Source organism: Pavona decussata, unplaced genomic scaffold, assembly GCF_977016875.1.
Source record: "Pavona decussata unplaced genomic scaffold, jaPavDecu1.1 SCAFFOLD_92, whole genome shotgun sequence".
NCBI classification, from domain to species: Eukaryota; Metazoa; Cnidaria; class Anthozoa; order Scleractinia; family Agariciidae; genus Pavona; species Pavona decussata.
In genome coordinates this window covers 818372-832950 of record NW_028145509.1, presented here as the reverse complement: position 1 = coordinate 832950, position 14579 = coordinate 818372, and the positions used below count along the sequence as shown (strand labels likewise).

Here is a 14579-nt window from a genome sequence, read left to right as displayed (position 1 = left end):
ATCAGCTTCTAGCTACTTGTAAATACAAAAGGGAATAATTTGAAGAAGTTGGCCCAGTTTGATAATTTTTAAACTAAAAATTTAGATGCACCCAATCCAAAGTAGAATTTTGTATAAAATCCCCCCATGAAGATCAAAGGCGCATTGATGATCAGTGGTTGGCGCGTCGGACTTCAAAATCGGACGACGGGGTTTATCGGTGGGCCTTTCAGTCCGGCCTCTGTAACTTTTCGTGCTGTTTCTTAGACAAGCAAACATTATTTCTACTTGTCTCTGTCTACCCAGCTGAATAAAGGGAACCGACAAAGCATTAGTATAATATATAAAAAATACTTTAAGAATATGTAAAACTCTGCAATGAACTAGTTCTAGAGGAGGGTAGTTATACAGAAATTAAAGGATGAGTGGATCGACCAGCTGTGCTCCGTGTAGGCCACTTTACCGTGACGAATACTTAAGCCCTTGCGATCAATGAAGGCAATAAAGGATTTAAGAACATATATATTTTTTTATTTCCTTACAGCGTGATTGGCAGTTTCTTAAATGTTAAAACAAATAAAGTTTAATAGTGTATGCTTCTTGGAGTCAACAGACAGATTTTCGTTTTTCTTATTCCAGAAGCTTAAGCTAATCATGCATTTTCAAGCCACTATTCCGCACTCCCGATTTTTTAACTTACTGTTGTTAAAATATTGTTTTGATGATTGATTTCAAGTAATCAGCTACTAGCTAGCTAGCTACTAAGTTAGGTAAGATCGAGAGGTTTATTGAAATGTAATAAGAGTAAATCTGAATTCTTAAATAACGTAATGAATAATCAGAATGAACGAACGAACGAACGAACGAACAAAAGAACGAGGGAGTGAAGGATGGACAAAAACGATAATATCGATTGAGAATTAATTGTGATTAAATTAATAGGCAAACGAATGAACCAACCGACGAATGAATGAATGAATGAATGAATGAATGAATGAATGAATGAATGAATGAATGAATGAATGAATGAATGAATGAATGAATGAATGAATGACTGAATGAATGAATAAGTGAGTGAGTGAGTGAGTGAGTGAGTGAGTAACTGTGAGTGAGTGAGTGAACGAACGAACGAACAAACGAATGAACGAACGAACGAACGAACGAACGAACGAACGAATGAATGAATGAATGAATGAATGAATGAATGAATGAATGAATGAATGAATGAATGAATGAATGAATGAATGAAAGGAATGAAATAAAATAAATCGACGTATACATGCCTGAGCGAGTGAATAGTTGAATAAATGAATGACGAGTGAGTGAATGAATGAATGAACGAACGAATGAATGAAAAATAAACAAACTACACTCGCTTGTCAATTTGAACATAAATGACAATGATTAAGAAGGGAAGTATTTTGAACCCCAATATAGCATACCCTTGGGTAGGGGGGAGAGTTAGCTACTTTAGTTCAGAACTCGGTCTTCTCAGCATGAACACTCAAAACAACAAACCCAAGATGCCAAGGCATAGAAACATAAAAATTCTGCAAAGGGAAAACCCGACGAAATCCTTTTCGATCAGTTCGTGATAGCCCACGTACATTTACAGGTAAGGATAAACTACGTTGTCGCAATTTCGTTATAAAAGATGCTTACATTTTTACACAACTGCATTACTGTACGCTTAATTTAGCGACAGGTAAAAGTTGTCGGTTGTTTTACATCGTTATCGTCGTGGATTTTATATTAGCTAGGTTATTTTCCTTATCCAATGGCCTTGAAATTCGGTAGAGGTTTTCCTTTTAGTCGTCATTGCATTGATATCTGTTAGTTTTTGTTGAAAGGAATGCAAACATAATATTAGTCTAACCTTGTCCGTTGCTCAACGTCAAGTTGAACTTACCCTTATTATAGCGCCGGTGAATAGAAGCGAGCAAATATTGATCGATAAAGACCTCGTCTTAAGTGAATAAATGGCATTCAAAATTCAAACAAATTTGTCGTCATGTGACAAAGTTTCGACAATAACACGTATCTGGTCAATTCAACTTGTAAGATTTATTCATTGTCGGCGATAAAAACCTAATGAAACTAATTTTTCCTTTAAATTTGCTCATCGAGTTTGCCTTCAGAGGTAGAGGACTTCCGCCCTTTTTAGTTTCTTTCTTTCTTGTTCTGAAAGGCATATAGCGATGTCGCATTACATTGTGTCTTCGACAGCAAGAAACAGGAGAGGATTTTGATGGTCGTTGCTGGCAAAAAGACACAGAACAGGTTTGTGGGTAAGACACGTTCAATAACATATCAACAATGGTTTTTTGTTTTGATAAACAACATGTTGAGAGGAAGTCTGACAGCTTGGACCTTCAAGGGAAACAAAAAACTATAGAGTTAACCCAAATTTAGGTTTGTAGGAGTTAAATAAATGTAATGATTAACCCAATGGACACTTAGCCCGAAGTTGAGTTATGGGAGTTGATAAAGATTCTACTCGATACAAGGCCCAAGATTTTAGACAAAGCCATTGCTACGGTTTTAAATTTGGGGCATGCTGCAACTTTTGTTTATTATTCTTTAGGATTAAGCTTTTTTTTCCTGTTTTGAAAGTTTCATGCATGTCGATCGCCACTGTTTTATCTATATTTTTACCTCTGTGGTGACTACCTGTTCCTGTAAGAACAACAAAGTTAAAAATGTTTGGATATTAATAATGTGATGTTGAGTTCAATTTTCAACAGCCTTAAATATAGATAGTAATATCACATGAATGGGTTTGAGCCAATTTATTAGCGCCTGCAAACTCCGTTACATTTCTCTGCAGTAGCTGATTATTTTCACAGGTTACTCATCACTTGGTCGCCATGTTTGTTTTGAATCTGAAACCGTGAGGAAGTCGAAACAAAAATGGCGACCAACTGACGAGGTCTTTCGACAAACTAGTTTTATAGTCGCATATGTAAATTTTGAGCTGAAAGTAAATGTATAAATGGGTTTTTTTCTGATCAAGATGATATAAAGAAGACAAAATAATACAAAAATTAAATTGATTTTTAAAACAGCAGAATTTCTTACAGAAGGAAAAGGTTAAGGTACAGAGCTAAACAGTACTGTGATGCAACGACCAAGCAAGTTTTTTTTAAGGTTATCGACAATTTGCTTGTTTGTTCCTAACTCTATGTAGACCGGCCTTTTATTTCTGTCTTCTGGGCTGGGGAGCGGGGAAGCGGATTCAATCCCTCACCCCCCTTAACTTCGCAAGTATATTACCTAGGACAATGAGGTTTGGAGGATAGATAGTACGTCGAAAGATGTTCTCTTTGAGGTCCGCAACTGGATTTATGACGTCGAATGACGTCATAATTAAGGAACACTAATATGAGTTAAAACACAAACGTTACAGCCAGAAAATTAATTTTCTTCATTTAAAAAGGGATTTTTCTTTTTGCGAAAGCTGTCTGTCAAAAATTGTTTGCCATGGTAACATCAAAGTTAATGGACACAAATTTTTTTCAGATAAATTTCTGAAAAAGTCCTGAAGTGTGCTCAAATATTTACATGTAAAAAGGTATTCAGGTTCAAAGTCGCCACGGGTAGAATCCGCCCCACCCCCCTCCCCCTGCTCCAGATGGGAACTACTGGCAACTATAGAGGGTGCTCTCACATTCGTTATATAAATCTAACATGCACTGAGGATTGGTAACCTTTATTGTTTCTCAAAGCTTTCTTGGCCGTTTTGAATAAATTTAGCGGAGTTTTCGAAACTTAAAATTTTGGTCTCAGTCCTCCTCAAAGGCGACTGCGCCTAAATTATTCAACATGGCCACCGCCCGAGGAAAACAAAGAACAAACGTAATCAAACTTTTATTCATATTTTTATTCATTACGGGTGTAAGACCGTTCACTCTGTGCAACAACAGTTCTAAAATATCCACAATTAAGATAGGAATGATTGTGACCTTGGCATTATCAATATGATCACTGCACGAGCGCATCAACCCATGCAGATCTCATTTCCAGTTTTCACATGAGGTCTAATCAGAGCTCAATCTTTTAGTCAATCCGGAGCTTTTACTAACACAGACACTGAAACCAAAACAATACGAGACCGTTGATAATTTAAATCTAATTTACTAAATATTCTTCTTATTTAGTCTAATATCTGTGCTTATGATCTTTGTGGGGGATTCAATTTTTTTAAACAAAACCCAATATCTGTCAAAACCGGATACCGCGAATATAATCATCTTTTTATAAGTGGTAGATTTTGCAAGAGAGCTAAAAAAAATTGTCCAGATAGGTTTAAATTTTCTAAGAGCTATGCTTTTCCCTTGTCAGTGTACAGATTATCAAAAGTCCTTAAATAAAACTCACATGTAACGGCAATGGACCAGTAAGTAGTCAAGCCGCGGCCATTAAATTTTCACTAATTAATGACGGAAATTTCATAAGATATAAATGAATTTGAAACTAGACGGACTTTACATTTTTTCATTCTTTGTAGAGGTGACAACTCCTAGATGTTGCTGAAGGAAACCTGGCTACTTTTCCAAGTTATTTGTATCCTCGTTGGTCCATCATCGCAAACGGATCAAGAAGCTAAAGAGTAAGTCACCGTTGATAATGCCTGGCAGGTTTTTCAAGTCTTACTCAGACATCGGCTTTTTAACTTGACAGATACGTCAATTCTGCGATTGTTTGGTTTAAACAGATTCACATATTTCAGATTTCAAAAGAATTGCTTCTTTTGTCTTACTTGATTAGACAACGTCTGAAAATTTATACAAACCTCGGAAATGTGCTCGACACATTGAAAAAGAATGGCACAGATTTAATATCATCTTTCAACAGTTTTTGCTGAGCAAACTATAATTTTAACTGAAAAAGAAGTCGCGACTTGCAGACAGAATTCTATTTATTACTTTTTATAGTTAGGCCACATTTATTCTGAGCGTTGTTGAAAGAAGAGCCACGATATTTCCCACTCAACAAACTTGTTGATTTTTAATATAATTTTTTCAAATTCAATTTGGAGTGATCATTACATCTTCGTGGTTGCGTCCTAAGTGTGGTGTAAATTTGTCATTCTCTTCACGCGATTGCCAATTTGAAGAAGTTGATATTCATGAGTACAATTACACTAGAGCGACAGAAGATTCAGTCTTGAAACTATCAAGAAGCAAGCACTACCACAGGAATTGAAAGCATTTGTTCCTCTTTATCCCGTTTGCGTTTGTCAGCTTATGTCAGGAGTGTTGAATCTTCCCTTATACTTGGGCTTGTTCTTGCGTCTGTACAGTCTGCGTGACGAGCTTTTTTGGGGCGTTTATCGAAACTTTTTCTACGCCTAGAACTGGCAGAAACGTCGACAAAATCCCTTGCTATGCACACCAGTAGAGATTAAGTAAAACAGCAACAATAAAAATGGAGAAGGAATACAATGACTTTAAAAATAAACCAATACAATTCACATCCATTCCTGCTTGTCAGACTTGCTCGTCTGACAATACATAATTAATGACCCATTCGAAATCATGCAATATATATCCCCGATTCAAAGTGGTCAAATTTCGCAGTTATATTTTTATCTTGCGTTTGATAAGGCACTGGAAAGAACAGCGAAGTTAAACATGAACAAGAAAATATCTGAAACGTTAAGGCAATGAAACGTTGATGCCGTAGAGATCACCATAACTCAATTTTGGTTTCAAGTGGTTTGGGTATGAAATCAGCTTTGTAGTCATGTTCAGTAAAAAGCAACCAAAAAAAGCGAGATGGTGATAGCATGGTGAACATCTGGTTATTTTCTTTTCAAGCCTCGTCATTCTGCTTGTGCACAGCATGTTGCAAAAACGATAAAAAAATGTCGTGCCTCTATTCAAAATAAATAAATTAATATATTGATAATGCAATCATCTCACTAGTCATTTCTCTGGCAGGATAAACAGGAAACTGGGAGATAAAACTTTTTTGGCTAGATCATTCTTACACCATTAATATAATCTTAGTCTGGATCTTCATTAATTTTTGGTCACGGAATCCCCAGGGTATAAGATTAATCAGTGCTAGCCATTAGCTAACCTTACCACAGCTGCTACGAAAAGGGTATTTGCAAACCAGACGTTGTAAATTATCATCACTACAATCACTGTTGACACCGTATCCGCCCATTACGATGTTGGCGACCATACGTCAAACCTCATTAATGATTCTGCGCTTGCCTTTAATATTTAGCGTTTGTTGCTCATTCGGCTGGATGACGATGGAGCGATCTCTGTGGAGTTGCCATCACTTCGTGTTGAGTCGCCGTCTTATTTTAGGGCACAGTGTTGTTATAAAGTCTGTCTTGTGCGCTATTTTTGGTGGTCTTCACCTTCAATACTGGCGCACTACTAAAGCAAGGCACAGAAAACAAAATCAACATGTTTTTGTACCAGATGCTTCGGCACAAAAATAGATCAATTTCGATATATTAATATTAAACTTGGCTTCGAGGCGTAGAGGAACCAAACAAAACTAAATTATAGGGAAGTTTCTTTAGCCTCAGAGCCAATGCTGATTTTCAATATATCGAAATTGACCTATTTATGTGAGCATTTGGTGCAAAAAATATGATTTTTGTCCCTTTGCAGTTTTAGTTCAATAATGTGCCTTGCTTTAGTAGTGGGCTAGTAATGAGGAGACGAGCACCCAAAATAATATATTTTAATATATTTAACTCCGTCTATCAGTCCTTGTTTTTAAGGACTTGCTCGACTCAATGCATACTGATAAATATCAGGATAGGGTCAGTTATCTAGAATAACATGAGATTTTGTTTGTTTGACCAGGCATGCCCTTGAGGAAGAGAAGACACGGAATGCCACGGGAACATTGAATTTACTGCTGCAAAATTACGATAACAGACTGAGGCCGAAATTTGGAGGTAAACAGCTGGATCAAAGTTTATTGGGAGCTCGTTGCATCATGCAGTGATAATCCAGCGATATCATATTGCTGGATTATTTTATAATACAGTTCCACAGTTTTCATTGGCTTAGCGGCATGAGATATCAGCTATTATTAAAAACTGGATCATTTTTTACGTTTCCCAAGCTTTTTCAATTTATAGAGTGCATCTATTTGTTAAGCTAGTTTGTCCTTTATTCAAATGTTGCTAAAGAGGCTAACTACCACATTTTCCCGTGTGAAGCATTGAAAGTCTTAAACTAAACAAAACAAACTTCCGCACATATAAATGCGACGGCTATTGGGGTACACTGTAAATAAATCCATCCTTAGCTTTTTATTTTATTTTTATTATTATTTATTTTTTCAGGTAGACCAGTTACCGTCTACGTTGACTTGTATATCGTAGATATTGGTGAAATTTCTGTGACTAACATGGTAAGAAACAGGCTAGACTGAATGTGTATGATTGGAATCCTGCTAGCTAAGTCGGTAAAAAAAAAAAAAACCGAAATGTATGTATCATCTTTTACTGAAGGTTTTGAACAGACCACGTTTGGGAATTGAAGTCCTTAGTTTTCCATACTGAAGCTAAGTGTCATCAGTCGGTTGTCATGGTTACGTTGAAGCAAGCATCACAACTTAACTTTTGATAAAAGAGATTAGTTTAATGGCTTTGTTCCCACGAGTCTCCTGTAGCTCAGTGGTAGAGCATCTAAACTAGGATTTTCCTTTCCGAGTATGCGCTGAAAACAAAAAAAATATCTCTATCATTTATTCACCACGCTTAAATCATAACATCACTTTTTTCGCAACGTATATTCCTCCTTTACTTTAGCTACTAGTTACTTAATCTGCTGGTTTCCTTTCATTTTAGTTATACCTTATGTTTTGTCTCGGTATGAGTGCGAAGTCTTCTTCAGTTGTAACAACTTATCAGTTACGCTTCAAAGCTAAAAATTAAACAAAATCTCTCCCCCATCCAGACGAAAATAGACTAAGAGCTTCCTTGATTGTTCCAGCTCTTTGAAATGTACACACCTTATCATCACTTATCCTACAATTATCCTTGTTACAAAACAGGATTATAGGATGACCATGTACTTCCGGCAGACTTGGGAAGACCCGCGCCTTAAGTTCCATGGTACAGATCAGATAGTTGCCCAGGGGGACATACTTCACAAAATTTGGATTCCAGATACTTACTTCAACAGTGAGAAGAAGTCAAATATCCATGAGATCACCAAGAAAAACTATGTGCTCATCTTTCTACCTAACGGAACGGTTTTCTTCAGTATAAGGTAAGCAGTGCGTCGGCTTGTAAGGATGCACCATACATAGTTAAAAACGAGAAAAGTTGCTGATGTTAACTACAGCTCCGTATCCAAATTATAAAGCACACTGCATGTAGCGATGGTGGGTTCACAAAGAAGGATGAAGAGCCGTTAGAGTAAGAGATAACAACCTTGTCTAATCCGCGAGCGATTTGGATTGTAAACTCTTGTTGAATATTTACTTTCTTTACATAACGTTCTTGGGTCTGGCTTAGACTCCACGCCTCACATGCACCGTACCCAATACATTTCTACTCTTATGTAGTATGCGAAAAGCTCTGCCGAGGATACGATTTAACTGTTTATGATAGAATTCATTAAAAAACCCCAGCTAATTGGGACCCTGTATAACAGGTAAACAACATCATAATGCCTGGTACGACGTCTAAACTGGACCTTACGTATGAGCCCTAACTAAACTATGGTGGTCTAACATTTTCCAAGTTCACGTCCCTTACTTTCTCTTATTTCTGTTTCTAAGGATTTCCCTGACGGGTGTTTGTCGTATGAACCTACGCACGTATCCTTTGGACAACCAGTCGTGCATGCTGAACATCATGAGCTGTAAGTGACTTTTTGTTCAAATTTGAAAACCAAACGTTATAAAGTTTTATAAGCATTTTTGGAAGCACGTTCGCAACACTGAAAAAATGTATTATTGAAGCAGATTTTTTTCTGCTGGACAGCAATATATCTGCGGGATAACGTTATCCGCTCTTTGAAAAACCAGGCCCTGTAGTGGCAGTCTCAGCTGCCAGTTTCTGCATGCGAAGGTGGTCAGGTTGGCCTTTCACCGTATTATTTGTTACACATATTTCTTTTATTCAAAACAATAGTGGAACCAGCCACTTCAATGCGCAATACTGTTTGAGGTACTTGCGAATTAACTGCAAATATCATTGTATTTATTTTCATGTCAATCAGATTCCTATTCAGAAGCCGATGCCAAATACAAATGGAAGCGAGGCCGCCTGAAATCAGTGGAACGATCGTCAGATATCTCCCTTCCACAGATGGATCTTGTTGACATTAAAGCATCGGAAAATATCGATATCTACTCCATCGGTAAAGCACTAATATATTCGTTCTTCCCTATCCAAATACGTTTGATCCTCCCTTAATTAAGTACACTTCTAATTTAAAATAATATGCTCTTGTCCCTGAAACGGTGCCATTACAATGAGCCTACAGTTCTTTTAAGAAACTCTTATTTCAGCTGGAGGAGATTTACATTTACATTTCTTTATTAAGTCGGAAAACTCTGTAAAGATATCACGCCAACTATAAAATAAAACAACTTATATGTAGCGTCAATTAAATTTAAAAATCAGTTATAATAATAATAATAATAATAATAATAATAATAATAATAATAATAATAATAATAATAATAATAATAATAATAATAATAATAATAATAATAATAGATAAGTAATCGAGAGAAGAAGAGCGAGGAGAAAACCATGAAGTATGGTCCCTTGAGGTGGGAACTGAAGGAGCAATACAAAGGATATGAGGTGCACCAGTATAACATTATCATGGATGTGCTAGGCGGCTGGTCGGAAGAGACAGAGATTAGTGTGCGATCACTGGTTGGGCGGAAGACTACTCAAGTCCTAGAGAAAATGCAGAAGGCGGTTTTATCGGCGACGCTCGCTCAACATTGCAAGAACTTTCAAAGTAGTAACATGATGTTTTATTATACCAAGATTGATAGACCAGCCATGAATAGACCAGCTATAACTTTTATACATTTTGATATAAACTATGACTTTTAGGTATTTTTATATAATTTATATTTTTAGACTATGGCTTTTATATATATTTTTATATATTGTATATTTTTATATATGTACATATATTTTATTGATTTATTTACGTGATATTTTAAGTTTCGCTTGGCTCACAGGTTACGCTACGCGCCCTGTGGTGCTTCTTATACCGTGCATACAGATAGTTTTACTGCGCATAATAATAATAATAATAATAATAATAATAATAATAATAATAATAATAATAATAATAATAAAGTGAAATAAGATGATTTTTAAAAGTTGGGTTTGGGCAGGCGGGTTTCAAGCGAGTTGATAGCTTTGAAAGAAACAGTTTTTACTGTTCCATACAGTCATTGTTCTTGGTTACAAAGTAACAGTTCAATGGTCATTCCTTGGTTCACTGATTCATTTAGGAATCTGGGAGGGAAATCCTGATGAATTCCAAAATAGTTGAAATTTAAGGACCAATCGCATTCAAACGAAAATATTTGATGGACAAAAATCGGTTGTTGACCCATCCGATGAAGGGCGAAGAGCCTAAAAATAAAGAAAATGAATGGAAAATGGTTGCGCATTTGTTACTTGAGCACGAGTTAGTTTAGCTACGTCTAAATAATTCCTTACTTTTTCAGGTAACTATTCTAGGTTAAGCCTTGTTTTCACCTTCCAAAGGAGGCTAAGTTTGTTTATAACAGAGACGTATATACCGTCCATCATGATCGTGGCATTGTCGTGGGTTTCATTTTGGATCAACTACAAAGCGGCCCCAGCAAGAGTTGCGCTCTGCATCACAACGGTCAGTGTCGATACATGTATTACGTTGGACTATAATGTTATGCATTTCAACAGCACTTAGAAAATCCCTGCAAGAATCATTTTCACTCATGGAAAACTACTGCAAGTACTTGAAAGTTTACTTTGCACCGCCATTAGTGGTCTTGAAGAAAGTCTTGAATGAACAATCATTTTCAAATTAGATGGAGAGGTTTTCACTTGGGTGTTATAAACTTGAAAATGGTCAGTCGAGGTCAAAGCCAAAGTAATTACTTTGACAAATCACAACAGACGCAAACAACTTAATGAGCCAATCAGGATTTGAAACAAACACAAGTAACCGGCGCCAAGCGCGGGAAAACGCTTGCGAACAAGTCGCGATTGGTTTTTGTTTCGCTTTTCATTGGTTGAGAAGGTGGCGCAAGTTTTGTTAACCAATCAGACCGTATAGAGCGGTTTCTAATTGAGTGTCGTAAAACCAAAACCAAAGTAATTACTCTGGCCAATCGCAACAAATGTAAACAACACAACGAGCCAATAAGAATTCGAAGCAAATACATGTAACTGGCGCCAAGCACGGGAAAAAGTGGCGCGAGGTTTGTTAACAAATCACAGAGAGTAGTAATGCAAAACCAAAGCAAACGCGAAATTACTTTCGACACTCAATTGACAACCGCTCTAGAAACAAAATCAAACTGAAACGCGGACTAAATGCACTTTGAACACAACTGAAAACCGCTCTATGGAATTTGAAAATTAAATTAGGCATGTTCTCGCGCTAAATGGAGTGCCCTGCTATATTTTGGCACTGTATTGTCATTCGAAGGACAGCCATCAGATCGACAGATGTTCTCATCTTTTTAAGGACTGAATTTTTGCACTATAAAGAGTCACCACTCTTTTTTAGGTCCTCACTATGATAACCCTGACAGCATCAGTCCGGAATTCACTCCCACGAGTAACGTATGTGAAGTACAGCGACTGGATTCTGACCACTTGCCTGGTATATGTGTTTGGCGCTCTGGTGGAGTTCGCTGTAATCAATTTCCATGAAAGCTTAGAAGCACGAAAGCGAGAGAAACTAAAGAATAAACTCAGGAATATTGATATCGAACGTGAGGTGAGCGGCATGAAAATTTCACCGAACATTAATTGCATGAGCTCATGGACGACAAGGTCCGAAGCGCCAAGTTGGCTATGTAATATATGTTCGACGGTCGACATGGAATAGATATATATATATATATTTTTTACTTTACAAGCAATCCTTTATTATAAAAAAAAAACCCACAGATTTTATCATCAAAGAGAAAAGCTCTATTGTAAGCAGTATATATTTCATCTTTAGTTCTACCTGACGTCTGTTTTGAACCTGATAGCCAGCATGGTTGGGATTCTTTTTCCATCATAATCTTTTGTCAGTCTCTCTTCTGGTGTTTTTACTGTGACGTTTTGATTGACGTGATTCCTCAATTCAAACAACGTTGATAAGGCGGTACTGGACTGCAGAAAAGAAATATAGAAAGTATGTCAAATTTCCGGTCTTCTTCAGGAAGTGACATCTCGTTTGTTTGTGGAAATGCTTGATGCATTGGGCAGACGAATGAAACAAATTGCAGACACATTTGTTAAGTGCACGTATCTTCAATTCATACTCGGCCCAACATTATATTATGAGTTATATTTTTGGTGAACGAAAGGGAGAGGGGCAAGGGTATCGTCTATTCATTAGCGGGAGGAAATTTACGATACATGTATTTTGGTTGAGTATGATTTTTATCTTTTAATTTCTCTTTAGAGCATAGACTCATCCTGTAAAGAAAAGCCAGAAAGCAGTGATCTGAAAACAAGACACTTGATGAGGCAAGTGTCTAATCTGCGAGAAAAAATCAAGTCGTTCACTGATCAAGATGTAAACGTGCAGAGGATAGATAGCCGCAGTAGAGTTTTGTTCCCGCTGACATTCGTCATCATTAACCTTATTTTCTGGATTTACTTCATCGTTGATTCAAAGAATTCATGAAATATGAATGCCTTTCTTTTTATTTTGGGCGCGTTATGGAGAGACAATGGTTAATGGAGCAACTCCATGCAGTTAAGATGGAAAGGGAGCTTTCATTGAAAGAGGTTCCTGCCGCAGAGTTTTCTTCCCACGAGCATTCATCATCACCAACAATCTTTTTGGTGGATTTCCTTTATCGCTGATTCAACGATTCATAATGTGATCGTCACACATTAATCTAGAAGCAGATTAATGAAACGTTTACACTTGCAACCGACAACCCAACCCTTGTTATTACACGCTCATGCAGAAAACGATAGTTATTGAACTCCTCTTTTTTAAACTTCTCATTCAATTTCTCTTTGTTTAAGTTTGTCAAACTGCCATCCCAACTTCTAAATTACAAGTGTAATAGTTGTACTGAATTGGCCCCTTCTAATTGAAGATAACGTCCCTTTTTACTATGCATGGGCGTGTCCGTCAAGGTAGAGCAACTGCACGCGGTTATGACGAGAGAGAGGGGATTAGAAGGCTTTATCAGTGGGAATGTGCTTTGACGTTGCAGTTGCTGTCACTGGTTCTACAACGTATGGACTTAGGCAAAAATTCACGTTGACGGTAAAAGCATAGACATTTGATTGTTGAAATGTCACTAATTTTAGGATTTTGACACTTTTTTCTTCGTTAACCGTTTCTGATGAAAACATTTTAGTTATCGCGGGATGGGAAAACGATTTACTGGCTTGCGTACTGGGATGTCTTGGGTTCTGTCGGCTTTCGAACTCAACAAAATAACCTCTCTTGTATATCTCATATTAATATTCAAAACTCAGTTATATGTGTGGAGAGAGGCAAGGATAGCTTTGAATCAAATTAAATTTCAATTGACCAATATTGAGAATAAACTGTCAGTAATAATAATTGTTATCAGTAGCTTCCTATCTTGCTTACTTGTAGCTTAAACGTGCTAGAGCATGGTTCCTGACTAAAAAAACTGAGTGTTTGTTCCGTGAATTGCAACTGTCTATATGGTCATTTACACGAAGCGAAGTAATGAAGCGTTAACCCTTTCACTGCTACAAAGACGTACTGAGTACGTCCTGTATCAGTTTACTCATATGCTATAAGGACGTACTCAGTACGTCTTAAGTTACAGTGCTTGTATGAATAATACCGCACATAGAAGAAAGAATCAACCGCACATAAATAAACTTTTGAGGGCCTGGTAAAGACTGGTACATTTGGTGACAGATACATGACCGAAAAAACATACAAGATTTGTTTTTCTTGTCAAATGCAAATTGTCCGCCATCTTGGATTTTCACGTGTGGTTTTTGGGTGAATTTTGTGATTATTTTTTTCGCTTGAAACTTACAAGCAATGAGTGGATACACAGCTGACGATGTTCTAGAGAGGCTTTGGAACGATTCTGCTGTAAGACATTTTTGGCAATGAATTTGTCACGGCGAAAGTGATGAAAATCATCGCGACGAGTCTGGTTCGCACACGGGTGAAAAAATGGCCCGCAGCAAAAGGGTTAAGATTAATATAAACTGGTATTTTTCGTGTGACGATACATGAATGCATCCTTCCCTATTTTACCGCCGTTCCCGGAGGTGCTGAACAATAGGAGCGGCCTGCGGATCTTGAAAATACAAATTCCTACTTCGCGAATTTCAACTCAACAATAGCGCTAAACTACTATCCAAGAATTGAATTGGTAGAAAAGACGGTGTTACGAGTTAGGAGTTTTTCGCCGCTTTG

At 37.1% G+C, this 14579-nt stretch overlaps 1 protein-coding gene across 2 annotated transcripts; it reads left to right on the top strand.

Moving 5' to 3' along the window:
- Positions 1-2160: 2160 nt before the first annotated feature.
- On the top strand, positions 2161-13275 carry LOC146473721 (gamma-aminobutyric acid receptor subunit beta-3-like). 2 transcript variants are annotated; one of them, XM_085117764.1, is made up of 10 exons: positions 2161-2267; positions 4487-4588; positions 6813-6907; positions 7301-7368; positions 8014-8231; positions 8746-8828; positions 9189-9329; positions 10672-10835; positions 11721-11933; positions 12612-13275. In XM_085117764.1, exons 2-10 carry the CDS (start codon positions 4503-4505, stop codon positions 12834-12836), a joined length of 1293 nt encoding a protein of 430 aa, XP_084973890.1. In that variant the 5' UTR covers positions 2161-2267; positions 4487-4502; the 3' UTR covers positions 12837-13275. The 2 variants fall into 2 exon arrangements, with proteins under 2 accessions (XP_084973890.1, XP_084973889.1); XM_085117763.1 differs by lacking the exon at positions 2161-2267 and adding an exon at positions 4289-4375.
- The last annotated feature ends 1304 nt before the right edge of the window (positions 13276-14579 follow it).